At 39.0% G+C, this 26,009-nt stretch overlaps 1 protein-coding gene across 1 annotated transcript; it reads right to left on the bottom strand.

Annotated features, from left to right (window-relative positions):
• Positions 1 to 7,314: 7,314 nt before the first annotated feature.
• On the bottom strand, positions 7,315 to 15,980 carry LOC128662398 (transmembrane O-methyltransferase homolog). Its single transcript, XM_053716187.1, has 5 exons — positions 15,671 to 15,980; positions 13,765 to 13,989; positions 11,191 to 11,497; positions 10,066 to 10,262; positions 7,315 to 7,691 (listed from the first exon to the last, which is right to left on the bottom strand). Exons 2-5 carry the CDS (start codon positions 13,789 to 13,791, stop codon positions 7,395 to 7,397), a joined length of 828 nt encoding a protein of 275 aa, XP_053572162.1. The 5' UTR covers positions 13,792 to 13,989; positions 15,671 to 15,980; the 3' UTR covers positions 7,315 to 7,394.
• Between the last annotated feature and the right edge of the window lie 10,029 nt (positions 15,981 to 26,009).

Genomic DNA, 26,009 nt, shown 5'->3' with positions numbered 1-26,009 from the left:
TGAGTGTTTGTTTTCATTTTCTCCCTTATATCATGACTGGGTAAAAGGGAACCTGAATGAGAACAATATTTCTGTAGGATAAGTGATTTATGTATATTTCTCTGATCTGAAATTTTGTCAGTCAGGGAGACTCAAATTAAATAATAACTTGACATAAGAATGACTGGTATCTATGGTACTCTCTGTTCTGTCTTATTGTAATAAAACATTAGTATAAGCCCCAAAGAATTATGAGTAAGATGTATAGTAAATGTTTTGTCAACAAATTGGAGTTTAATGTATGCACATTCGTATTGACCGGCAATAGATGATTTACAGTCTCTTTAGTTACGAGGTGGAGAGGTTAGCATTTATTGGAAAACGTTGGAGATCTCAAAATAAAGCTGCTTAACTTTTGAATGATATGTACATACCTTAAATCCTTAGGGTTTTTTGGTTTAAGTCGGCACGACTGTTTGTTTATGCGTGTGGCTCTGAGCTGAGTATTCAGCGTGTGTGGGGAGAGAGACGCGCCGACAGCACAGCTTGTGCTGCGGCGTGTGACGTCACAGGGCATACACGCTTGAGGCGAAGTCCCGCCTCGATCTGTGTTTGAATATACTGCAATGGTAGAAAAAGCTTGAGAGGTTAGAAATGCTTAAATTCAAATTGACAAGTAGTTGTGGTGATGAAAAGCAATAGTACAATAATATCAATAATAAGACTTGATTTTCCAAAAAGGAGTTAAGGTTTAACTGATACTTGGCTTGTTGAATCCTTGAAGAGGGATGAATCAAACAATCCACAGACTGCAATAATCAAGCAATGCAGTGAGGAGAAGGTGTGTCTTAAATAGAGAACAGACAAGGGAGGAGATCCTGAATTAAAGGCACAGTTTTAGACAGGATCATGACAGATCCCCCCCGTCAAGAACCCCCCCCATGAGATCGGGGTCCAGGTTTCAGAGGATAAGACGAGTGAAAATCCGCCAATAGATCTGGTGCAGACAGATCCCGAACCGGAACCCAAGAATCTTCACTATCATCATAACCCTTCCAGTGAACCAGGTATTCCAATGTTCCTCTACGACGTCTGGAATCCAATATTCTATCCACCTCATAGTCCAGAGGATCGGGTAACGCTGGTCTGTAGACAAGAGGCTGCGGAGTCCCTGTCCCCCTGTAGGGTTTGAGAAGGGAAACATGAAAGGAGGGATGGATGCGCAAATCCGGTGGTAGCTTCAGGGTCACTGCATTGTCATTAATGATTTTGACAACAGGGAAGGGACCAATAAATTGATCAGCCAATTTTTTGGAGGGTACCGGAAGTTTAATGTTTTTTGTGGATAACCAAACCAGATCATGAAGGTGATACTCAGGTGCTGGTGTTCTCTTTTTATCATAATAAATTTTCTGAGACCTCTTTGCCTCATTCAAATGATTTTGTAGCGATACCAAGACATGTTTTAAACTTTCTGTGTAAGAAGAGACAGAGGGTGATTGGTCAGATGATAAAGTGTTGGGGTAAGATCTAGGATGAAAACCGTATGAGGCAAAAAATGGAGTTACCTTAGTGGAGGAATTAACAGAGTTGTTATAAGCAAACTCAGCGGTTGGCAACAGAGTGTACCAATCTGTCTGCTGTGTTGATATGAAACATCTGAGATATTGCTCCAGAGTCTGATTCAAACGCTCCGTGAGACCGTTCGATTGCGGGTGAAAAGCTGTTGTGAACCGCAGTGTGATATGTAAAGATTGACATAAATATCTCCAAAATTTTGAGGTAAATTGACTACCTCGATCTGATACAATTGATGCTGGTAAACCATGAAGCTTGACAATGTGGTCATTAAATACTGTTGCTGTAGTCATGGCAGTTGGTACCTTTTTCAAGGGAATAAAATGAGCTAACCTTGTTAGATGATCCACTACTACCATTATAGTGGTATGAGCATGTGATAATGGTAGATCCACAATGAAATCCATGGATATAACATCCCAAGGTCTTTGTGGTACTGGTAGTGGGCATAATAATCCGTATGGTTTGTGATGCTCCTTCTTTTTGGTTGCACAAATTTGACAATTAAGTATATAATCTTGTACCGCCAATTTCATTCGCGGCCACCAATAAGTCCTTTTGAGTAACTCATATGTCTTTTCAATTCCTGGATGACCTGCTAATGGAGTATTATGGTGTTGTTGGATGATCTGTTCTCTCAAACAGTTTGGTACGTAAATTTTTTCTTTGTACAAGTAGAGTCCTGACTCAGAGTCAGGTGAACATATAGGAGGTATTTCTGAATCAGAAATTTGTGCTTGATACAAGTCAGATGTTACTAAGTTTGTGGCACCGATTATTTTCGTGGAAGGAATTATCTGAGTCATATTTTCAGATTCTTCAGTTAACTCAAATGACCTGGAAATGGCATCAGCTTTTGTGTTCTTAGTTCCTGGTATATGTGTTAGGGTAAAGTTGAATCGATCGAGGAAAAGAGCCCATCTAACTTGTCGTGAGGATAATGTTTTATTCTTTTTGAGATATTGGAGATTCTTGTGATCAGTAAATACCTGAAATGGTTGTGTGGTTCCTTCGAGTAGGTGTCTCCAATGTTCCATAGCTGACTTCATTGCCAATAACTCCTTATCTCCAACTGTATAGTTTCTTTCTGCAGGTGTTAGTCGACGAGAAAAGAATGCTACTGGATGAAGAAATGATTCTGTAGGACTTGATTGTGATAATATTGCACCAATTCCTACATTTGATGCGTCAACCTCCAATGTGTAAGGAAGTTCAGGATCTGGTAACCTCAGAACTGGTGCAGTAGTAAATTCTTTCTTTAGCTGTTGAAATGCTTCATCTGTCTTTGAATCCCATATATATTTTTGTTTCCCAGTTAGTTGAGTTAAAGGTTGAACGATAGTTGAAAATTTTTTGATAAACTTTCTATAAAAGTTTGTGAATCCGAGGAACCTCTGTAGTGATTTCATTGATGTAGGTTTTGGCCAGTTAGCTATAGCTGTTAATTTCTCTGGATCCATTTGTATACCTTTGGGTGATATGATATACCCTAAAAATTTGATGGTATCTTTGTGAAATTGACATTTCTCCATCTTAGCGTACAAATGGTGGTCTCTTAGGGTTGATAAAACCCATCTGACATGTTTTTTGTGATCTGATAAATTTTTCGAATATATGAGAATATCATCCAGATACACGATGACACATACATCCATCAATTCTTTAAATATTTCATTGATAAAGAATTGGAATGTAGCTGGGGCATTCGTAAGGCCGAATGGCATTACATTATATTGGAATAAACCGTATCTAGTTTTAAATGTTGTCTTCCACTCATCACCAGCCTTCATACGAATTAAATTGTATGCGCCTTTTAGATCTAACTTCGTAAAGATGGTAGCTCCGTGAAGGCGTTCAATTATTTCTGGGATGAGTGGTAATGGATAACGGTTCTTAATGGTGACAGCATTTAGTGCTCGATAATCTATGATCGGTCTTAGTGACCCATCTTTGTTTGTCACAAAGAATATTGCTGAAGCAATTGGTGAAGATGAGGGAGTAATAAAACCTTTTTTAAGATTTTCATCTAAATATTCCCTCAGATGTTTTAGTTCTTTCTGTGAAAGAGGGAAAATTCTTCCTGAAGGTATTTCTATGCCTGGTTTAGTGTCTATCGGGCAGTCGAAATGCCTATGTGGTGGAAGTGTTTCAGCATGTTTTAAATTAAAAACATCACTGAACTCTATGTAATCTTTGGGTAGAGTTGATGTCAAATGTCCTATTGTCAAATATGGATAACAGGTGTCTAGACAAAATTGTGATGTAAAAGTGATCTGATTATGTGACCAGTCAATTGATGGGTTATGTTTCTGTAACCAAGGGTATCCTAGAATTATTGGATGTATGGATCTTGGAATAATATCATAAGTTAAGAATTCCTTATGACCGTCAGATGTGATTGTCATGAGTGGTATTGTCTGATGGGTGATTGGGCCCTTTAGTATTTGTGTGCCATCTATAACCCTTACAAAAACAGGAGATTTTTTCTGCATGATTGGTATTTTATTTAATTGTACAACTGATTCATCTATAAATAAACCATCAGCTCCTGAGTCAACGATTGCCTCGATCTGCACTTGTTGAAGATCCCACTGTAATGACAAATTTATTTCAAGGAGACATGTTTTACTTTGTTCTTTAGAGAGACAAACTTTAAGTAACTTACCCTTCTTTTGGCGTAGAAGGAGAGGGCAATTAATGACTTCATGCTCTTTGTGAGCACAATATAGACACAAATTGGCTAGTCTTCTTCTTTGTTTCTCATCCTGAGATAAAGGTCCACGTATAGCTCCAATCTCCATTGGAACAGGAGTGGTTATGGCTTTCTCAGTATAGGATTGATAAGGCTTCTTATGTGTTCCTTCTAGTTGATATCTCTCAGACTTTCTTTCTCGGTATCTCCTATCTATGGATATACTCAGTTTTATGAGGGCTTCTAATGTTTCTGGAAACTCTACCCTTGAAAGTTCATCTTTCAGGTGTTCCGAAAGGCCTATTCGGAATTGATTTTTTAAACTAACCGAGTTCCACTGTGAGTCAGTGGCCCATAGCTGAAAATCAGCTATATAATCCTCCACTGCCCTTTTCCCTTGTTTCAGGGATCTCAACTTTTGTTCTGCAGTCTGTTGTTTATTTATGTCATCATATAAAACTGCCATTGTAAGGAAAAAATTATCAAGTGAGTTAAGTAAAGGATCTTCACTTTCAATGAACCTATCAGCCCATGCACGAGGTTCGCCTGAGAGATAAGATATAGCAGTGTATACTTTTATTTTTTCGGTTCGGTATGTTCTGGGCTTTAATGAAAAGAGCAACAAACATGCATTTTTATATTCGCGAAATTTTGTGCGATCACCACTAAATGGTATGGGGGGATTTACATGTGGTTCAGGTAATTCATTGGTTTTTTGGGACATAAATTCATTAAGAATCCTTTTCAAATTACTGTTCTCATTCTTTATTTCAGATAATCCTTGGGCTAGTATATCCACCTTTTGATTCAGTGAAGATATGTGTGTGGACATTTCTAGAAGATCCATGATTAACCTGAAATTGAGGGTAAATTTTATTCTTTTTATTGGCTTGATTATTCTGTGAAGAATACATTTATTTTTATTAAAATAATGTTTATTTTCACCATTAATCTGAGTGTTTGTTTTCATTTTCTCCCTTATATCATGACTGGGTAAAAGGGAACCTGAATGAGAACAATATTTCTGTAGGATAAGTGATTTATGTATATTTCTCTGATCTGAAATTTTGTCAGTCAGGGAGACTCAAATTAAATAATAACTTGACATAAGAATGACTGGTATCTATGGTACTCTCTGTTCTGTCTTATTGTAATAAAACATTAGTATAAGCCCCAAAGAATTATGAGTAAGATGTATAGTAAATGTTTTGTCAACAAATTGGAGTTTAATGTATGCACATTCGTATTGACCGGCAATAGATGATTTACAGTCTCTTTAGTTACGAGGTGGAGAGGTTAGCATTTATTGGAAAACGTTGGAGATCTCAAAATAAAGCTGCTTAACTTTTGAATGATATGTACATACCTTAAATCCTTAGGGTTTTTTGGTTTAAGTCGGCACGACTGTTTGTTTATGCGTGTGGCTCTGAGCTGAGTATTCAGCGTGTGTGGGGAGAGAGACGCGCCGACAGCACAGCTTGTGCTGCGGCGTGTGACGTCACAGGGCATACACGCTTGAGGCGAAGTCCCGCCTCGATCTGTGTTTGAATATACTGCAATGGTAGAAAAAGCTTGAGAGGTTAGAAATGCTTAAATTCAAATTGACAAGTAGTTGTGGTGATGAAAAGCAATAGTACAATAATATCAATAATAAGACTTGATTTTCCAAAAAGGAGTTAAGGTTTAACTGATACTTGGCTTGTTGAATCCTTGAAGAGGGATGAATCAAACAATCCACAGACTGCAATAATCAAGCAATGCAGTGAGGAGAAGGTGTGTCTTAAATAGAGAACAGACAAGGGAGGAGATCCTGAATTAAAGGCACAGTTTTAGACAGGATCATGACAGCTTGTGAGGTTTGGGACTCTTTGCCTCCTCCTAGTGTTAGAGAAGGGTAATTCCCATGGAGTAATGGATCGTGGACTCTCACCACCTGTTTGAAAGAAAAATGAATTTTAAATCACAGGCATTTGTCACAGCTCTCCAAATCTATGAGTAACCATATACACACACATGCCTATAAAAAGCTATGGCCATTATTTTGAGCAGCTTATTGTTGGTCCCAGCACTGAGTATTTGGGTAAACCTTTAATATTTGATAAGCAGAACAAGGAAAATTATATTCATATTCTTTAGCACCACAGTCACTTTCTCTCCTACCATTAGTTCTGCTTATCATTTCCTACTGGAGTCTGTAACTTTTATCACTTTCATAAAATGTATCTTACCATGTCTGGAAGTTAGAGTTAATATCTGGTAGAGGGTATGTGCTTTTTTCTTATGTATTGAATAGCACAGATATATATGTATACAGGTGGCCCTTGGTTTACAACGGTTCAATTTGCACCGTTTCAGAATAACAACCTTTTTTTTCCAGTCATGTGACTGCTATTGAAAAGCATTGAGAAGCAGTGCATTGATTAACATAGCAAGTAGGTGGAGCTGTCCGCTTGTGTTGCAGCAAAGATATTCAAGCCAAGCAAACTGAAATTAATCAGTTTAACCAGACCTGAGCCATCGAGCAGCTTGCAAAGTAACAAGATCTTCCTGTCTATAAATCAGTCCAGATTGGAATGCATAGAAAGAACTTTTTGTAGAAAGTCTGTGTTGTGTTATTATTTTATTAGATTTATAATGCTGTTTAGGAAATGTTTTATATTTAAGTAAGATGCAGACTGTGGGACATGCATTACAGGTCATGACTGAACCCTCAAGCTGTTTGTCATCTCATGCAAAAATGCTAATACCCTGACCCAACAGGCAAGTAGTGGTAGAATTGGACTGGCGGTTGCAACATTAAGGGTTTAAGCGTCTCAGTAAGTATAAGAGCAAAAGTACAACAATTAAACTTTAACCTGAGGACTCAAGCATCTATAGGGAACACTGTAGAAAGACATGAGAACATGTAAAAAGATTGTATAAAATAATGCAACAAGGCTGCATAGGCAATCCAGGACCGTTGCTTTCAGTTTTCCGATTCCTGAAACTAGAGTCTGTAAGGACCAAGCATAACATACTTTACTCTGTGATTTTTCAGATGGAGCCTAAAGTAAGATAAATGTTAATGTATTAAACGAAAACTCTTTATTTAAAGCCCACAATCTACTATTTTAGCAGATTTCCTTTATATTAATTCTAAGCATAACTATGACAAACATGGACCTACAAATTCAATTTTTAGTAGATCTTTGAAGGTGCTAATAATTCTGTAATGCTTATCACTCTCAATATGCTTCATAAACTTTTTGGCTGTTGCATCATTTATATGGTTGGCAAGGATTATTGTCCCAGAGTGCAAAACTCCTGTCTCTTCCATAATTCGCAAATTCTCAAGGTAGTGGAAGGGCTGATGATCCATCAGGATTAAATCTATCTTCATGAAACCAAAATCATTAATCAAGGCCAGAATTGCGTCAGTAGGATGCCGAGTCAATAAATGAAACTGTAACAACAACCAAATATTTTATTTGTATTAATAAATATATAAATGTTTTTTTGTTGTTTTTTTACACAATCAAAGCTCCTGAATTATATCTGTTCACATTCACATAAGGCCAGACTTTGCAATACATTTCCATATATAGAATGTTGCCTGACAATATGAAACCTGAAGCTTGCAAACTTTAAAAAGGGACACTAAAGTCAAAATTAAACTTTCATGATTCAGATAGAGCATACAATTTTAAGAAACCTTCCAATTTACTTCAATAATCAAATATTTTTGTGTGCACACTTTCTGAAGCTCCTACTGAGCACGTTCAAGAGTTCATAGTATACTTATATGTATATGAGTCTATGAATGGCTGATTGTGGTCACGATTCAGGAGAAAGATAAATAAATGGAAAGTCTAAAATTTGTCATAAAAAAAAAAAAAAAAAAATGCCCTACATTACATCAGGCTTCCGCCAATGGAGATATGAATACACAGGAAACTAGTAAGCCTGAAGACTTTTTTGTTCAGAGAAGCCTACCACCCAACTCAATAATAAATTAATTTCACTAACATTTCCCTCATCTAACTCTGCATTAACATCTTTCTCAATCTTGCAGTCCTCACCTCCTCTTTCTTAACTTCCTACCCTACTAGATTGTAAGTTCCCATGGGAATAGGGCCCTCAATTCCTCCTGTATGTGTTTGTTAATTTTGTCCTGTCTCCTACAAGTCTTATATCATTGTTTTATTTAAATCAATTGTACCCATGGACAGCGCTGTGTAATATGTTGGTGCTTCATAAATAAAGTATAATAATAGCCTAAGGCGGGGCTCGACAAGCTACTGGCTCCTAGAATTTTACCCCTGGCTCCTAACTTTTTGGGTTATTTTCCATATATTCATATACAAATGAAACTGTCTGGCTCCTAAATATTCTTATTGTCTCTTAAATGCTAAAGGTTTATCAACCACTGGCCTAAGACCCATTATATTATAAAACAGAAATTCTTAATTGTTATGAACACTAGATTGAATAAACTGAAAAACTGGGATTTGCAGGTTCTATGTGTGGCCTTAAGGAGATGTAGAGGGCGGTGAGTCAAGACACCATGACCAGTTTTAAAAGAGACATGAACACCCTGGCACCTGGGTTTATTGAGGCATGGTACAGAAAGGTTTTATTGAGCCACAAATGCATTTGGAAAAGCTTAAGATAAATAAGATGCACTTCACATAGGAATTCTGGAACACTGTAACAGACTCCTGTCAAGATATAGACTCAAGGAAAGAACTGAACTCCTCTTGTGCTTGAAGAAGATAGTCCACACTTTGCCCCTTTTATGTATAGTATATTTTTTTATTGTAACAAGTGGAAGTACCCATTATTCAAGGCCTAATCGTGCCCGTTTATTAACTTGTTCAGTCTTGTCTGCAATTAACACGTTGGACCATAACATACTGCTTTTCTAATTAGTCTACTGAGAATTTGCACTGTATATTTCCTTATAATCTGAGTAGGGCAGTCTATATATTGAGAAATATCAGAAAGTTTCAGTATTTCTATTTTCTTCATCTAACACAAATTTCTACATTAACAAATGTATCTGGCATGCTGTCTACTATAGTTTCCGTTAAATACAAGATACATTAAACCAAAAGGTAATGCCTTATCAATCAATTTATGAAAATAAAAGGACCATTAAATACAGTAGGAAAGCATGAACAACATATGCATAATAAAAAAAATAATATCACTTAGCATTTCAAATGAGAAGTAGATTTTTTGCTGACAAATTTCCAAATATCCTTCCATTTTCATGTCCGTTGTGATTTGCTGATGGCGGTCACATGAGACAAACTCTTATTTGCATATACTGTGAACTCTTGCACATGCTCTGTAGAGGATGGTGCCTCAGAAAATGTACATATAAAAAGACTGTGCACAATTTGATGGAAGCAAATTGCAGTTATTTTTTTTTATTTTTGTTTTATTAAATTCAATGGTTTATCCGAAACATGAAGTTAATTTTGGCTTTAGAGTCTCTTTAATCATTTTGCTTACTATTGTTGTAAAAACAAACAAAAACAAAAACCTGTTCTTGTTCCGCATGCCCTAAACCCTGTAACCTAAGAATGCAAAATGCTGAAAATAGCACCTGATCCATCTACAGCCTACCGAATAGCGAGATAAGATAAACATACTCACTTTGCTAACACATTATGTAGAGTTTTTCAAGTTTTAAAAGGTTTAAAACAGTTATTCTTCTCAATATATACTCTCATAACTAGTGTATTTCCTTATACGCTAGTGCTTATAAACAATGGCTGATGCTCCAAACAAAATGTCTAAAAGGTGCATACAATGGAAGCATCTATTCATACCTGAGTGTGTTTGAAACCAGACATTAGGATCAGCTCTTCAACCAATTCTGCTACATTCTTGTCTTGCTCCACTGCATATAATTTGCTACTGGAAGGCAGAAGGGATAAGAGACGAATAGCAGAATAACCAAACTGTGTGCCCAGTGTTAGAGAGGTCTGGGGCCGTATCTGTGTCACCACTTCAGCTAGAAAAAGATCTGTATACAAAGAAATGGAAGAAAAAGTCAGATTGGCTCATTTACAGCAGTAAACAACTCATAGCGACATTTAAATATCTAAGCTACAACAACATGGTTGAAGAGCAAATTGCTTTATAGCAAATAAACACCTGTTGTCACAACAGTGTCTGATAATGTGCAACAATAATCTCACTTGGATGAAAGAATGCTTCAGATCATGGTTTATTTTCTGACTTCACAAATTCTAAGAAGCCCCAAATAGGTAAAAAACAGAGCAGCAATGAACTATTCATTGCTAGATGAACACATCTGGTGAGCCAATGATAAGAGACAAATGTGTATAACCGCCAATCAGCAGTTAGCTCCTAGTAGTGCATTGCTGATGTTGAGGATGTGTACCTATGATTTCCAATAAAGGATACCAAGAGAAGTGCCTTAAAGTACATGTACTATCTAAATCATGAAAGTTTGATTTTGGCTTCCATGTCCATTAAGAAAAATAATAATTTCAAAGTCATTACTTTCTAAAATTAAAGGGACATTCCAGACAAAATTAGAGTCCACATGGATGCATTGCAGTTTTGAATAAAAGCATTTTTGTAATATGAATGTATAAGCATAGATTTAGCCACCAATCAGCAAGTTCAACCCAGGTGCAGGAAAAAAAAATGGTCCGGCTCCTTAGCTTAGATTTCTGCTTTTTCAAATAAAGATAGCAAGAAAATGAAGAAAATTTAATAATAGGAGTAAATTAGAAAGTTTCTTAAAAATTGCATGCTCTATCTGAATCATAAAGGAAAATATTGGTTTTAGTGTCCCTTTAATAATCAGTCCATTATTGTTAAAATCTTTAAATAAATGCACATAGTATTTGGCAAAATAATTCATTTAGAAGTGAAAAGGAATGTTTGAAATCAGGGTCACAGCTAAACATTTCTATACATACCTTGATCAGGATAAAACAAAAGGCTGCACATGTGAGAACGGAGCGGAGCATGTGCCTTATAGACAAGCATCACGCTTTCTGGTTTTCCATGCACAGAATTGAATAGCACAGATTTGTGGAGGTCCCGTAATATGTTCATATCTACACTACTCCTATGTATGGTCCAAGAATGGTACTTGTCAAGGGTCCAAGCCAGAAAATCAGTCCAAGAACAATACTTGTATAGGGCCCACAACACTCCTGTACTTATGGGTACCATGAAGCCTGATAGCAATACAGGGTCACTCAGGGGTGCAGGGATGGTGAACTGAAATTTTTAGATAAAATAATTTAGATGAAATCCAAAATCATGCGTTATGTAGCATATTTTATACCTCAATTATTCTATAGAATACAAGAATAGGTTAATTCAAAGATACTACACTCAGACTCTTAGCTGATCCCAGAGAAGATGGTATAACCTCACAAAATCATCTAAGATATGTACTGGAGTGTGGGGGGTGGGATAGCGCTAAAAAAGCTCAGAGTCAATAAGCTCATAATAATAGTTAAATAACCGATAGCATATATGAATTTATGAATATGACTTAATTTTCATATAGGTATGCACCACTATGCAACCTAAATTGGGAAGCGGTGTATTTATGATATTTATAATATTGGAGAGGTTATGAAAACCTAATCATAGGGTTTCAATGATTGATAATAAATCCTAAATGGTAGACTTAACAAATTCGACTTAACCCTAATGTGGGCGTTTGGGTAAAAACCTTCACAATAACCCTAGTGGAATAGTCAAATAGTTAATTTCATACTAGTAGTTAATACTAATAGTTAGTGTAATGATGGTGTTAATCGTGAATAAACGTTTGACTTTGCAAAAGATATGTGTATAGATATCAAATCAAATAAAATACAGGGCACTATAACCCAGAGGATATTTTACTCAGACGTAGTTTTAGTCAATCTCCAGAAAAAAGTTCCTCCCAAAAAACGGCTTGGCAATAAAAGTTAATTTAATATAGTACATACGAATACATTTGATTACATACATTCGATATCAGTCCCAAATGTTGAACCGGATACCTTAATGTATCCAAAAGATATTTACAGGTGATAAATACCACAGTGTTAAGTCTTTTAAAATGTAACCTTATTGTAATGTCCGCTCCCAGAATGTTGTTAGCACATTGGCAAACAGACTGATCCGTCGTGTTTCCAAAAGGTTGTTCAGGAGTGTGTCTTACTCTCTGAATGAGGTTCCGGGTTATGGTGTCAGCTGTGGTCTGTGATACAACAATAGAATATTCCGGTATCGAGTGATATTCCACTTGTTTTCTCTTGGTTATTTTCCAGACTGGTTAGTGATTTAGTAATACCGGATCATGGGACAGGAATTATACATGCAGAGACTATTCCTACTATGGGATATAGCTCAATGTACCTGTCCTAACCGGTATATTAGGTAAGTCTCACCAGCTGAACGACGGATCAGTCTGTTTGCCAATGTGCTAACAACATTCCGGGAGCAGACATTACAATAAGGTTACATTTTAAAAGACTTAACACTGTGGTATTTATCACCTGTAAATATCTTTAGGATACATTAAGGTATCTGGTTCAACATTTGGGACTGATATCGAATGTATGTTATCAGAATACACATTGTATGATATGTGAGAATCTATCCGTAAGGATATAAATCCAATACATTAATCCAATATATCTAACAAGCATTTAGTTACATTGTGTATGTACATTGTGTATGTAAAGTGAAAAAGACACAATATACACTTACAATTTTATTTAAGATTTTAATTGTTTGGATGCCGGCATCATTCATAGGATAACTCTTTTTAATTATAGATCTTTTTTCATAATACCTTTTGATTTTAGATCTATTTTATGTATCAAATGTATTCGTATGTACTATATTAAATTAACTTTTATTGCCAAGCCGTTTTTTGGGAGGAACTTTTTTCTGGAGATTGACTAAAACTACGCCTGAGTAAAATATCCTCTGGGTCACAGTGCCCTGTATTTTATTTGATATCTATACACATATCTTTTGCAAAGTCAAACGTTTATTCACGATTAACACCATCATTACACTAACTATTAGTATTAACTACTAGTATGAAATTAACTATTTGACTATTCCACTAGGGTTATTGTGAAGGTTTTTACCCAAACGCCCACATTAGGGTTAAGTCGAATTTGTTAAGTCTACCATTTAGGATTTATTATCAATCATTGAAACCCTATGATTAGGTTTTCATAACCTCTCCAATATTATAAATATCATAAATACACCGCTTCCCAATTTAGGTTGCATAGTGGTGCATACCTATATGAAAATTAAGTCATATTCATAAATTCATATATGCTATCGGTAATTTAACTATTATTATGAGCTTATTGACTCTGAGCTCAATTATTCTATGTGATATATATATATATATATATATATATATATATATATATATATATCCAAAGTTAAAATTTAGAAATCTGGACTACAGGTTATATAATACTCATAGGTGGACATTCACACAAACAATAGAAAACACTCACCATTTTCCTGGCTTCCTCAAGAAACATAACAGATTAGGCAGAAGAAGAAAAGCAACAAATTCGGCAGCTGGAAGGTCAACAAGACCAACGTTCCCTACGTTGACCACTGCATCCGTTGTTGCCTAGTCTTCCAATGCTATATCATATTGGGAGAACACCAAACTCATGTTCCTCACTGGCTTTCCTAGAAAGGCCTCCTGCCCAGCATGTCCCTGTAGTAAGGAACTAAAGAAGAATTAAATAAACCAACAGGAAAAAACAGAATGATATATGTTTAAATGTGTGCTAGCAGGGATGAAGACTTAAATTGCATCCCTGGAGAGAAGTGGCTATATGGAGAGAGTATAGGAATGTGTGGTACGAGGAATTAGGAAATGTGTGAAAGTGAGAAATTGGAAAAAAAACATGGTTTGCAAAATATGTTAAGGTTTTTATCAACCTATATATTGTGATACATTTATTTTTAAGTTTTTGGGACAACTACCTTCCCAACACCCACAAACACCTACGTATGTATGACAAGACAGGAACCTTCATATTTTGCACACTCTCCTTTACAGACTTCCCCAAAAAAAGAATCAGATAACAGATGAGGAAAATACAGTATACATCCCAATAACATAGTCCAAACATTTTATTTCTCTGCTTCTTCCCTTGACATACCAGTTAAGCTCTAACTCTCTCCATATACAATTTGTTATTTAAAAGTAAACTTTTTTTTCTTTGAAATGGCTTGTGTTTCTCTTTGGTAATCATTTTTGTTTTTATTTCATTGCTTAACCTCACTTTCGTCCCAACTGAGGTACCTTTTTGCTTTGATAATAGTTTAGACTGAGATTTCCCCTCCTGCTGCACTTTTCCTTACCATACACTTATAGAAAGTGCTTTAGTTCTCTCCTTATATGAACAATTGTACTAGTCAATTCATTTTGGGACAGACCACGTTTTGTAGGTACTACATATATTTACAAATAATGTGTACTTTGCTCCATTTTTTAGGACTAGATCTGTAAGCAGCCCTGTGCAATACTGCAGCCCTATTCCCAGGATCTGATGGGAGCATACAGATTCCTCCCTAGAACTAAAAGTGATGGTAAACTTTCCGCTTTGTATAAACAGATCAGACATGTTAGTGATATTTTAGATGGACTTTAAAGTGATTGTAAAGTTTAATGATTTAAACCGCTTTAACTTACTTTTTAATGTAGCACTAAAATTCAGCCGCCCACTTCAAAAGTAATTTTTTTGTGAGCTAATGGTTTGAACTATTCTCCAATTTACGCTCTAGCTACCACAAAAGTGCCGTTTGGCTAGAGCGCTGATTGGAGAACAGTTCAAACTGTTCTCTCACAAAAAAAATACTTTTGAAGTAGGCGGACAGAGAGTAGGGTATTTGAATTTCATATCTACAATAAAAAGTTTAAGTGCATCTATAACTGATAAATTAAACTCCATCTAAAATGTCACTAATGTTCAGGACCTGTTTATACAAAAAGGGAAGTTTACCATCACTTTAAGAGGAGAAAAAGAATCTCAAGCTCTGGAGATGATACATTAGTAACAAATAATCACCTGTCACACGCCACAAAAAAAAAAAAACCTGGCTGCCCTATATCCTAATAACTGACAGTTTCACTATCCAACATAAAACAGAAGTACTAAATACATGGCCGTTTAACCTGCTCTTCATCAAATGTGTATCTCAAAACCTGTAACAAATAAAAACACAGAGGATAATACAATGAGGAAACATGACATGTTTCACTTTTGTAAACACCCACAAAAAAAGGCAGAAAATGCTTCAGGAAGCTCTGGTTTCCAAGGAGAAACTGTAAGTGACAGTGTAAAAAAAATACAGGGTCTCTGAAATAAAAGCGATTGAAAATGTATCTATTAGATTACTCACATTACTCTGCAACCACACTGAGATTTTACCGCACAAAGCAATGTTAACGATAAGAAGCAAAAGTGGGGGTATTACAAGGGCTTGTGGGTTAATTAGGGCGGGGTTATGATAGGTGACTTTAAGGTGACGGACAAGGTACAAAGCTAAGACTAAAGCAGGAATGAATTAGAGAGGAGGGCAATAATGCCGTGGTTGTAGGTTATAAGCGGGATAGAATAGGTAACGAGGGGCGGGGCATAAATAGCTAAATATCGGCGACCAGTAACAAGATGCTGAGGGAGGATGAGGGCCAGACATAGGTAAAGGTTAGGGAGGGGACAGCTGGGGGAATGCGAGGGGCGGGCTAGGGCTAGAAGAAACTGGATGCAAAGGTTGGGTTGTTCCTCCACTCACGCTGAAGTTTACGTGCTATACGGAAGTTTGCAGCTCGTCATACATTCAGTAGCAGACCCTTTATTTCACTTTCTTTCTGGAGCGTGCCAGTTGTCAAGGAAGACCTTATGTATGCCAATTGTTCTGTTGCATATACCGGTGACTTATATAGGTGTATTGTCTCCTTGAGTCTTCCGCCCCAGGGCCCAAATCTTGTAATTATGTGGTGAGGCATTCTGGGACTGGGGTAACAATGTTCTTCAAGGTTACTACACAAGTGCTTATATGAACGTGCCTCGTTATATAAAATCATAAAGCTGAAAAGGCAATGGAGTGTCATATTCAGTTGTTTGTTCTAATGAAGCATACAGCCTTCCTATTCTTATTCTCCTTCCAATTGTCTCATCCTGTAATGTAAGTGATGCACATTCACAGATCAATGAAGTCGATAGCTTTTTGACAGCTGTATATTTTTTACACCGTTTAAATGTTACGTTTTATAACGACAAGAAAGTTGGTTTCTTATTAAAACTATTTCTTATTCGTGAAATTCTGTTTCTTATTCATGGAAGTTGGTTTCTTATTCAATTTTTTTTGTCAGACTGATTTAAATTGACTTTAAAATAAAAATATAGGTTTTATTTAAATAATAATATGATTAATATAATGTAGTTACACAGAGGTGGAATCCCTTTATACAACAATTCGATATACAAACTGGAAAAAAGGGCATAGGTTGGCACCAATACAAATATTACTATTTTAAGTATCTGATTGGTGCTGTAATTACCATTTTTTAATAAGTAACAGATATTTTCAAAGGGTTAATAACCATTGGGCCACTGATTTCACTATGACTATATACAGGGTAGACCCCCCCTCCATGACATACATTTTTTTTTAGCCTGGCCCAATGGTGTTTTGGGCACAGCAATTGATGCCAACCATGGCATAGGTGCTCTAATTCTCATTTTTGAATAAGTAACTGATATTTTCAAAGGGTTAATAACCATTGGGCCACTGATTTCACTATGAATATATACAGGGTAGATCCCCCTCCATGCCATGAAATTGTTTTTAGCCTGGCCCAATGGTGTTTTGGACACATAAATTGTTGCCAACACTGGCATTGGTGCTGTAATTACCATTTTTGAATAAGTAACTGATAGTTTCAAAGGGTTAATAACCATTGGGCCACTAATTTTACTATTAATATATACAGGGTAGATCCCCCTCAATGATATGCAATTGTTTTTAGCCTGGCTCAATGGTGTTTTGGGCACAGAAATTGATGCCAACACTGGCATAGGTGCTCTTATTCTCATTTTTTAATAAGTAACTGATATTTTAAAAGGGTTAATAACCATTGGGCCACTAATTTTACTATGAATATATACAAGGTAGATGCCCCTCCATGATATGCAATTGTTTTTAGCCTGGCTCAATGGTGTTTTGGGCACAGAAATCGATCCCAACACTGGCATAGGTGCTCTTATTCTCATTTTTTAATAAGTAACTGATATTTTCAAAGGGTTAATAACCATTGGGCCACTAATTTTACTATGAATATATACAGGGTAGATCCCCCTCCATGATATGCAATTGTTTTTAGCCTGGCTCAATGGTGTTTTGGGCACAGAAATCGATCCCAACCCTGGCATAGGTGCTCTTATTCTCATTTTTTAATAAGTAACTGATATTTTCAAAGGGTTAATAACCATTGGGCCACTAATTTTACTATTAATATATACAGGGTAGATCCCCCTCAATGATATGCAATTGTTTTTAGCCTGGCTCAATGGTGTTTTGGGCACAGAAATTGATGCCAACACTGGCATTGGTGCTGTAATTACCATTTTAGAATAAGTAACAGCTATTTTCACAGGGTTAATAACCATTGGGCCACTGATTTCACTATGAATATATACAGGGTAGCGCCTGCTTCATGACATGCAATTGTTTTTAGCCTGGCCCAATGTTGTTTTGGCTACATAAATTGATGCCAACCCTGGCATTGGTTCTGTAATAATCATTTTTGAATAAGAAACAGATATTTTCGAAGGGTTAATAACCATTAGGCCACTGATTTCACTATGGATAAATTCAGGGTAGATCCCCCTCCATGACATAGAATTATTTTTAGCTTGGCCCAATGGTGTTTTGGGCACAGAAATAGATGCCAACGCTGGCATTGGTTCTGTAATTACCATTTTAGAATAAGTAACAGATATTTTCGATGGGTTAATAACCATTGGGCCACTGATTTCACTATGACTATATATAGGGTAGACCCCCCCTCCATGACATGCAATTGTTTTTAGCCTGGCCCAATGGTGTTTTGGGCACAGAACTTGATGCCGACCCTGGCATATGTGCTCTAATTCTAATTTCACTATATATATATATATATATATATATATATATATATATATATATATATATATATAGTTACACTTGATGTGAATCCACCCTCCAATAGCCAACCACCTGAATGTTCTGTGTAAATATAAAGGCTTCTCAATAACAGCAAACAGGATTTCTTCAAGTGAGTCAAAATGTATTGACGTTTCGGGGAGTAAACCTCCCCTTCTTCAGAACATACAGTGTACACTTACACACCAGCTTAAATAAGAAAACTAATACACAGTAACCTCCTATTTCATGTTCAAAAAAGGCGCCAACATTACATAATTTCCTGTTCCCCCTGTGTCACCCAGAAGTATACAGATCAAACCCTTCCGGTATCAAAATTAACAATAGTAAATACCAAAAGCTGTACTCTATGTTTACAATTTCATATTACCATATCTAAGATGTATTTAAAAATTGTGTCTACAACATGAATATTGTTACAATCAAACAGTGTCATCATCGCCACCTCTGTGTCTGCTTCCTGTTAACATTGTGTGGCCAGACCCGGAAGTTACCTCAAAACAAACGCTTCCGGTATACAGTGAACCCACTAAAAATATAAAGTGTTTCTATTTACTTATACACACAATGACCTAATGTTGTTTCTATAATGCAGAACATAGTGTGTATCTTTAATTATAATCTCTCACCTCCTTGTCACAAATCACCACACATGGCAGAGATCTGAAACCCATAATGTAGATACTGAGCAGAAGTCAGTTTTCTGTATACTAGGCAAGAGCTGACATAAGTCTTCCTTGTTTGTTGTTTGTTTTTTGATAATTATGTGATTCACTAAGGTTATTTATTTTACACTAAATTCCATTGTGGTTAGTATTAGATTACCTGTTCAATTAAGGAGCACACGATATTGGTGACCAACAACATCATGAATAAACGTCAGTATTGACGTTTGTAACCGGAACCGGAAGTGAGGTAACTTCCGGTTCTGGATATACGTTAGTAACAGAGAGAGGCCACGTAGGTGATAATGAGCACAAGTGGTGATTTGTGACAAGGAGGTGAGAGATTATGATTAAAGATACACACTATGTTCTGCATTATAGAAATGACATTAGGTCATTGTGTGTATAAGTAAATAGAAAAACTCTATATTTTTAGTGGGTTCACTGTATACCGAAAGCGTTTGTTTTGAGGTAACTTCCGGGTCTGGCCACACAATGTTAAAAGGAAGCAGACACAGAGGTGGCGATGATGACACAGTTTGACTTGTGGACTTTTTATTATTTTTTGCTATTAATAAAGGTGTGATTATTTTTGCACTTCTCGTCTCAGTCTGATTCCTGGCACCCTGACATTACGCAAAGGCTATGAATCCTGATGGTGATGATAATCCACCTTTACCTGCCATAATTTCCAGGATGGATTAACAGGATCACCGCTTGGATCAATTTGCACTAGCCCTGCTGACTCGCACTGCACATTTGGACCAAAATGTCCCGCAAGTTATGGCCGCTCCTGTTTCCGCTGCTGCACCTAGTCCTACCAGGAGCATGTCCGGTTCTGCACCTCTACCTCAGCGATATGGAGGTGATCCTAATCAGTGCAGAGGGTTTTTTAACCAGGTGGGCATTTACTTTGAGATGTTACCTCAGGCGTTTCCCTCTGACAGAGCTAAGGTGGGATTTCTCATCTCGTTACTCTCTGACACAGCTCTTGCCTGGGCTAATACCTTGTGGGAGACTAATAAACCTGTGATTTCAAATTACCCTGAATTTGTGGCCTCCTTTCGAAGGGTATTTGATGTTCCGGCTCGCTCCTCTGCTGCTAAAAGACTCATGTCCATTCAGCAAGGTACAAGATCTGTTGCTCAGTATGCCATTGAGTTCCGTACACTTGCCGCAGAGGTAGGTTGGAACAATGAAGCCCTTGTTGCCGCCTTCGTTCATGGGCTCTCTGATGCGATTAAAGACGAAGTTGCTGCCAGAGATTTACCAGAGGATCTTGAGGCATTGGTGTCTTTTTTGATCCTAATTGACATCAGACTAAGTGAGAGGCCCTCTTTCAAGGAGCGCTTGCAGAAGCCTCCTGTTCCGTTGCCTCCTATGTGTTCGTTCCCACCCATGCCTCCCTCTCCTCCCTTGCCTCCTGGTCCCGAGTCACCAGGTACTGCTGAGCCGATGCAGTTGGGATTCACGCATCTCTCCACGGCGGAGAGGGCCTTTAGGAGGAGGGAGGGGCTCTGCCTCTATTGTGGGTTACAGGGCCACCTTTTGAAGTCTTGTCCTACACGGCCGGGAAACGCTCACACCTAAGGTCCTGTCAGGGGCAGACCTTGGATGGTTTATCCTCGTCCCCAGAACCGCTAAAGGAGAAACCTTTGGTCACGGTTGTCCTTTTCCTGGGTGGACTCCTCCATAGTCAGCCAGGCTGTTGTTGATTCCGGTGCTGCGGGCTATTTCATTGACAGTGCTTTTGTATCAAAACACTCCATTCCTGTTTTGCCTCGGTCCGTTCCACTTGCTATTGAGGCCATTGATGGCAGGCCCCTTCAGCCCGCACTCGTTACTCACGAAACTGCTCCGTTATCCATGGCTGTTGGGGCTCTCCATTTTGAAACCCTCCAGTTCCAGGTGATAAATTCTCCGCATTTTCCGGTTGTTCTGGGTTATCCCTGGCTCCAAAAGCACAATCCCAGTCTCGATTGGCGCAGGTCCGAAATTTTGTCGTGGTCTCTGCAATGTTTTTCCACTTGTCTTCGGAAACCAGTTAAAGTCTTGTGCACTTCTTCGGTATCTCAATTGCCAGAGGAGTACCGAGAGTTCCAAGACGTTTTTGACAAGGTGCGTGCCGGTACGATGCCTCCTCACCGGTCTTACGATTGTGCCATAGACCTGCAACCCGGAGCCATTCCTCCTTGGGGCCGACTTTATCCTCTGTCTGTTGCGGAGAATTGTGCTATGGAGGAGTATGTTGCCAATGCTCTGTCATGGGGGATCATCCGCAAATCCTGCTCTCCTGCAGGGGCTGGCTTCTTCTTTGTGAAGAAAAAGGGTGGCGAGTTAAGACCATGTATCGATTATAGGGGTCTTAATCGTCTTACCATTAAGAATGCTTACCCTTTTCCGCTCATTATTGAACTCTTTGACCGCCTCAAGGGAGCTATGGTCTTTACTAACTTGATTTGAGAGGAGCGTACAATCTCGTTAGGATCAAGGAGGGCCACAAATGGAAAACCGCATTTAACACCAGGAGCGGGCATTATGAGTATCTTTTAATGCCCTTTGACCTATGTAATGCTCCTGCTGTTTTCCAGGAATTTATAAATGATGTCCTATGAGATATGTTGCAACAGTGTGTTGTGGTGTACGTAGACGACATCCTCATACACTCACCCACACTTGAGGCTCATCGTTCTGATGTTACACAGGTTCTTCAGAGACTACGTGAGAACGGCCTGTTTTGTAAACTCGAGAAGTGTGAGTTCCATCAGATTCAATTAACCTTCCTAGGTTATGTTATCTCCGTTGCAGGGTTCTCTATGGATCCTGACAAGTTATCTGCAGTTCTGCAGTGGCCTCGCCCAGTTGGTCTTCGGTCTATTCAACGTTTTTTGCGGTTCGCCAATTACTATAGAAAGTTTATTAAAAACTTTTCTTCCTTGGTCAAACCTATCACAGACATGATCTGTAAAGAGAATGATCCACTCCTTTGGTCACCTACTGCTATTAAGGCCTTTGATAGTCTTAAGACTGCCTTTGCTGCCGCTCCAGTTCTGGCTCATCCTAACCCTATCCTGCCTTTCGTTCTTAAGGTCGATGCGCCTGAGACTGGAGTAGGTGCCCTCTTGTCTCAACGTCCTACGCCTGATGGTTCCTTGCATCCGTGTGGTTTCTTCTCTAAGAAATTGTCTCCAGCGGAAAGCAATTATGAAATTGGCGACAGGGAATTACTGGCTATAATTTTGGCACTCAAGGAATGGAGACATCTTCTCGAGGGTACTAGCGTGCCAGTGCTCATTCTTACTGACCACAAGAATTTAACTTATCTTTCTGAAGCAAAACGTTTGTCACCCTGACAGGCCAGATGGGCGCTATTTTTGTCTCGGTTTAATTTTGTGGTTTGCTACCTGCCTGGTAGTAAGAATGTTAGGGCTGATGCCCTTTCTCGACAATTTTCGCCTCTGTCCAAGGAGGAGTCTGTACCTACTCCAGTTATACCTCCTGACTATATTTTTGCTACCATACGTACTAATTTGACTCCTCCCTTGGGGGAGGAGATCCTGGCTGCACAAACCAATGCACCTCCTGAGAAACCTAGTGGTAAGTGTTTTGTTCCTGAGAATCTTCAAACTAAACTTTTGCACACTTACCACTATCCTAAAGCCCCAGGTCACCCAGGCAAGAACCAAATGATTTGGTCTGTCACTCGACAATTCTGGTGGCCAGGTCTTCGTTATGATGTTGCTGCATATGTTGCCTCCTGCTCAGTTTGTGCACAGAATAAGACTCCTCGACGTCTTCCTGTGGGTCTTCTTCAACCTATTGCTAATGGTGAGTGTCCTTGGACACATCTTTCCATGGACTTCATTGTCGAGCTCCCTGTTTCTAATGGCAATACTGTTATCCTTATGGTGGTTGACCGTTTTTCTAAAATGTCACATTGCATTCCCTTGAAGAAGTTGCCTACCGCTCAGGAGCTTGCTTCAATTTTTGCCCAGGAGGTCTTCTCTCCTCGGCATATCACCATCAATCCAATGGGGATGCCGAATGGTCTAATCAAGCTCTGGAACAATTCCTCCGTTGCTATGTCTCAGATCACCACAATAATTGGTCTGAACTCTTACCTTGGGCTGAGTTTGCTCGTAATAGTGCTATTAATGCTTCCCCCAAGTTATCCCCGTTCATGGCGAATTATGGGTTTCAACCATCCTTGTTGCCCGATTCATTCATGTCTCAGGGTATTCCGGCTTTGGAGGAGCATCTCCGGCAACTCAGTTCCACGTGGGTGCAGATTCAGGATTGCCTTCATCGTTCTATGCAGCTCCAAAAGTTCGCCGTTGGCATCGGCCCGCGCTTTCCTACCAGGTTGGTGAGAGAGTTTGGCTGTCCTCCCGCAACTTGAACCTTCGTGTGCCTTCCAATAAACTGGCTCCCCGTTATGTTGGTCCTTTTCGAGTACTCCGACGGGTCAATCCTGTGGCTTACGCTCTTGACCTTCCTCCTGCAATGTGCATCTCCAATGTTTTCCATGTCTCCCTCTTGAAACCATTGGTTTGTAATCGGTTTACCACTGTGTTGCCTCGTCCCCATCCTATCTTTGTTGAAAACTATGAGGAGTATGAGGTCAGCAGCATAAATGACTCTCGTATGTCCAGGGGCCGTTTACAGTATTTGGTTCACTGGAGGGGCTACAGTCTGGAGGAGCATTCATGGGTTCTCTCCTCTGATGTTCATGCTTCCGCCCTCCTCCGTGCCTTCCATGCCCGTTTCCCCAATAAGCCTTTTGTCCTCTCGCGGGATAGGGGTCGTTGAGGGGAGGGTACTGTCAGGGTTTTTATCTGTTTTGTTTGCACCTGCTCTGAGAGAGGGGGAAAGAGGGGGAAAAAGGGGGGAGGAGAGTAGGGGGGGAAAAGGAAAGGGGGGGCATGTATCAGAACAGTAAACAATTTCCTCTTATCCACCAACACCTTATGGTATACCTATTGTTTAGCTGACATATCTTTTTGGTAACAATACATAAATTAATCAATGCAGTAAAATGTTTTAACATCTTTAGGCAAGAAAGAGAGGTGGTTGGAAGCTCGCTACATTGTGCAACCATTTGTCTCCGGGATAGCTGTGCAGAGAGTTTATAAGTGGTGAGATGTAGTGGAGACCTGTTGAGCATAGTGATAGTGTCTCCATACCATGTATGTGATACCCCCTCCCCTGATAGATATTTGGTGTGAGATCTGAGCCTGAACCAGACTGGTGTCAACTAAAATGTATCTAATGTGATTACTGTTCGGGTCAAACTGGCCCACCCCTACAATAATAATACTACTTGTCACTTTAACTTGTGCATATTTTGACATTCGTAGCAATAATAAGTATGAACAGTCTCCAATCTGGGACCCTTTGTCTTCTCAAATCGAGGGTCCTTGTTACCCCAGAAGGCAACAGTGCAAAAACAGGACCTTGCCATTCACAGCATCTTTTGAAGGTTGGATTGCGGCCTAGGATGATCCAAAATGGCGCCATAAGAACTGATGCGCCATTTAGTCCTGGGTTCCCTGTGGCCAGAACCGATGGAATTCGTCCTGCACACTTCTAGCAGGCAGCCGGCATGACAATTAGCAACCCGGCAAGTCTGTTATGTGGGGCTGGGCATAGGAAGGTAACCCTTAAAGCTTACTTAGGTGCTCCGTTACACGGAGCTTCACAGGGATGCGTCTGTCTGGTAAGCCCGCCCACCGGAAGACCGCCTTGATCAACATTTTTATGTTAATAACCTTCATCCTAGAGGGACATAAAAGTCCTCATCTGAAATGATAGACCCTCTTTTTTCCAGTAAGGGGTCCTTTTAAGAGATGTGGCTGCTCAGATATGGTGACCGATTAACCAAACGGTCAATCAGCCCCAACGTAGCTGTTTCCACACAAACCTTCAGGCTTGCCAGAAACAGCAGTTAAGAAGCAGCGATCTTAAGATCTCGGAGCGGCGTACAGCAATCAACCCAATCTCATACAATTGGGTTGATTGACAACCCCTGCTAGCGGGCATGCTGGGGACGGCATTATTATTATCAGGTATTTGTAGAGCGCCAACAGGTGCCGCAGCGCTATGAACATGGGTGGTATATAAAAAACGATTACAAGGATCAAATGGGGGAGAGAGGGTCCTGCCGAGAGTTGCACTGTTGTAGTCGGCTCTTAAGAAAGTGAACTACAAACAGCTGGGCTCATAGGCTTACATGCTATGGTCTTTTAGGGGATAGCAGTGGAGATAGGAAGGTTAGTGTAGGTTGTAGACACTGTGTTACTCTCTGTAATGATAATCATTTGTGCCAAGTGGGATTAGTGGGAGGGAAGGAAGGAGACGGGTGGATTGGCCCAGCAGAGGAGGGGGGGAGGGCAGGGTTCTCTACAATACAGAAACATTTGGGGAGGGGGGGACCCTAACTGCCAGTAACAAAGGTCATAGGGAGTAGTGGGGGGTTGGATTAGAGACCTGTTTGGGGGGCATCAGGGAGGTGGGTGGATGAGGAGGGTTCCTTACACTACAGAAATTTTGAATAAATGCATATTTAAAATAATTTACTAAAATCCCTAAATTGCAGAATGTCTGCCAGTACCTAAGATGGTGGTGACCAGTGGGGTGTGGGAGGGAAGAGAGCTGTTTGGGAGGGATCAAGTAGAGATAAACGGGTGGGAAGGTAATCCCTACACTAGAGCAAATATTAACCTTACAAGCTACCTTATTAACCCCTTCACTGCCGGGAATTTCAGAAGTGTGGTGTACAGCTGCAATTAGTGGCATTCTAATTGCCAAAAAGCAATGGCAAAGTCATGCATGTCTGCTGTTTCTGAACAAAGGGGATCCCATAGAAGCTT

This window comes from Bombina bombina, chromosome 6 (genome assembly GCF_027579735.1).
Source record: "Bombina bombina isolate aBomBom1 chromosome 6, aBomBom1.pri, whole genome shotgun sequence".
Lineage (NCBI taxonomy): Eukaryota > Metazoa > Chordata > Amphibia > Anura > Bombinatoridae > Bombina > Bombina bombina.
The sequence above is the reverse complement of the archived record's forward strand: the minus strand, read 5'-3'. Positions and strand labels throughout refer to the sequence as shown.

Coding starts and splice junctions, on each gene's coding strand:
- LOC128662398 (XM_053716187.1), bottom strand. CDS start 13,791: ATGTTTCTTGAGGAAGCCAGGAAAATG. Junction 11,498..13,764: donor TTGAGGAAGCCAGGAAAATG/GTGAGTGTTTTC, acceptor TAAAAATTTCAG/TTCACCATCCCTGCACCCCT. Junction 7,692..10,065: donor CTGGTTTCAAACACACTCAG/GTATGAATAGAT, acceptor TTGTTGTTACAG/TTTCATTTATTGACTCGGCA.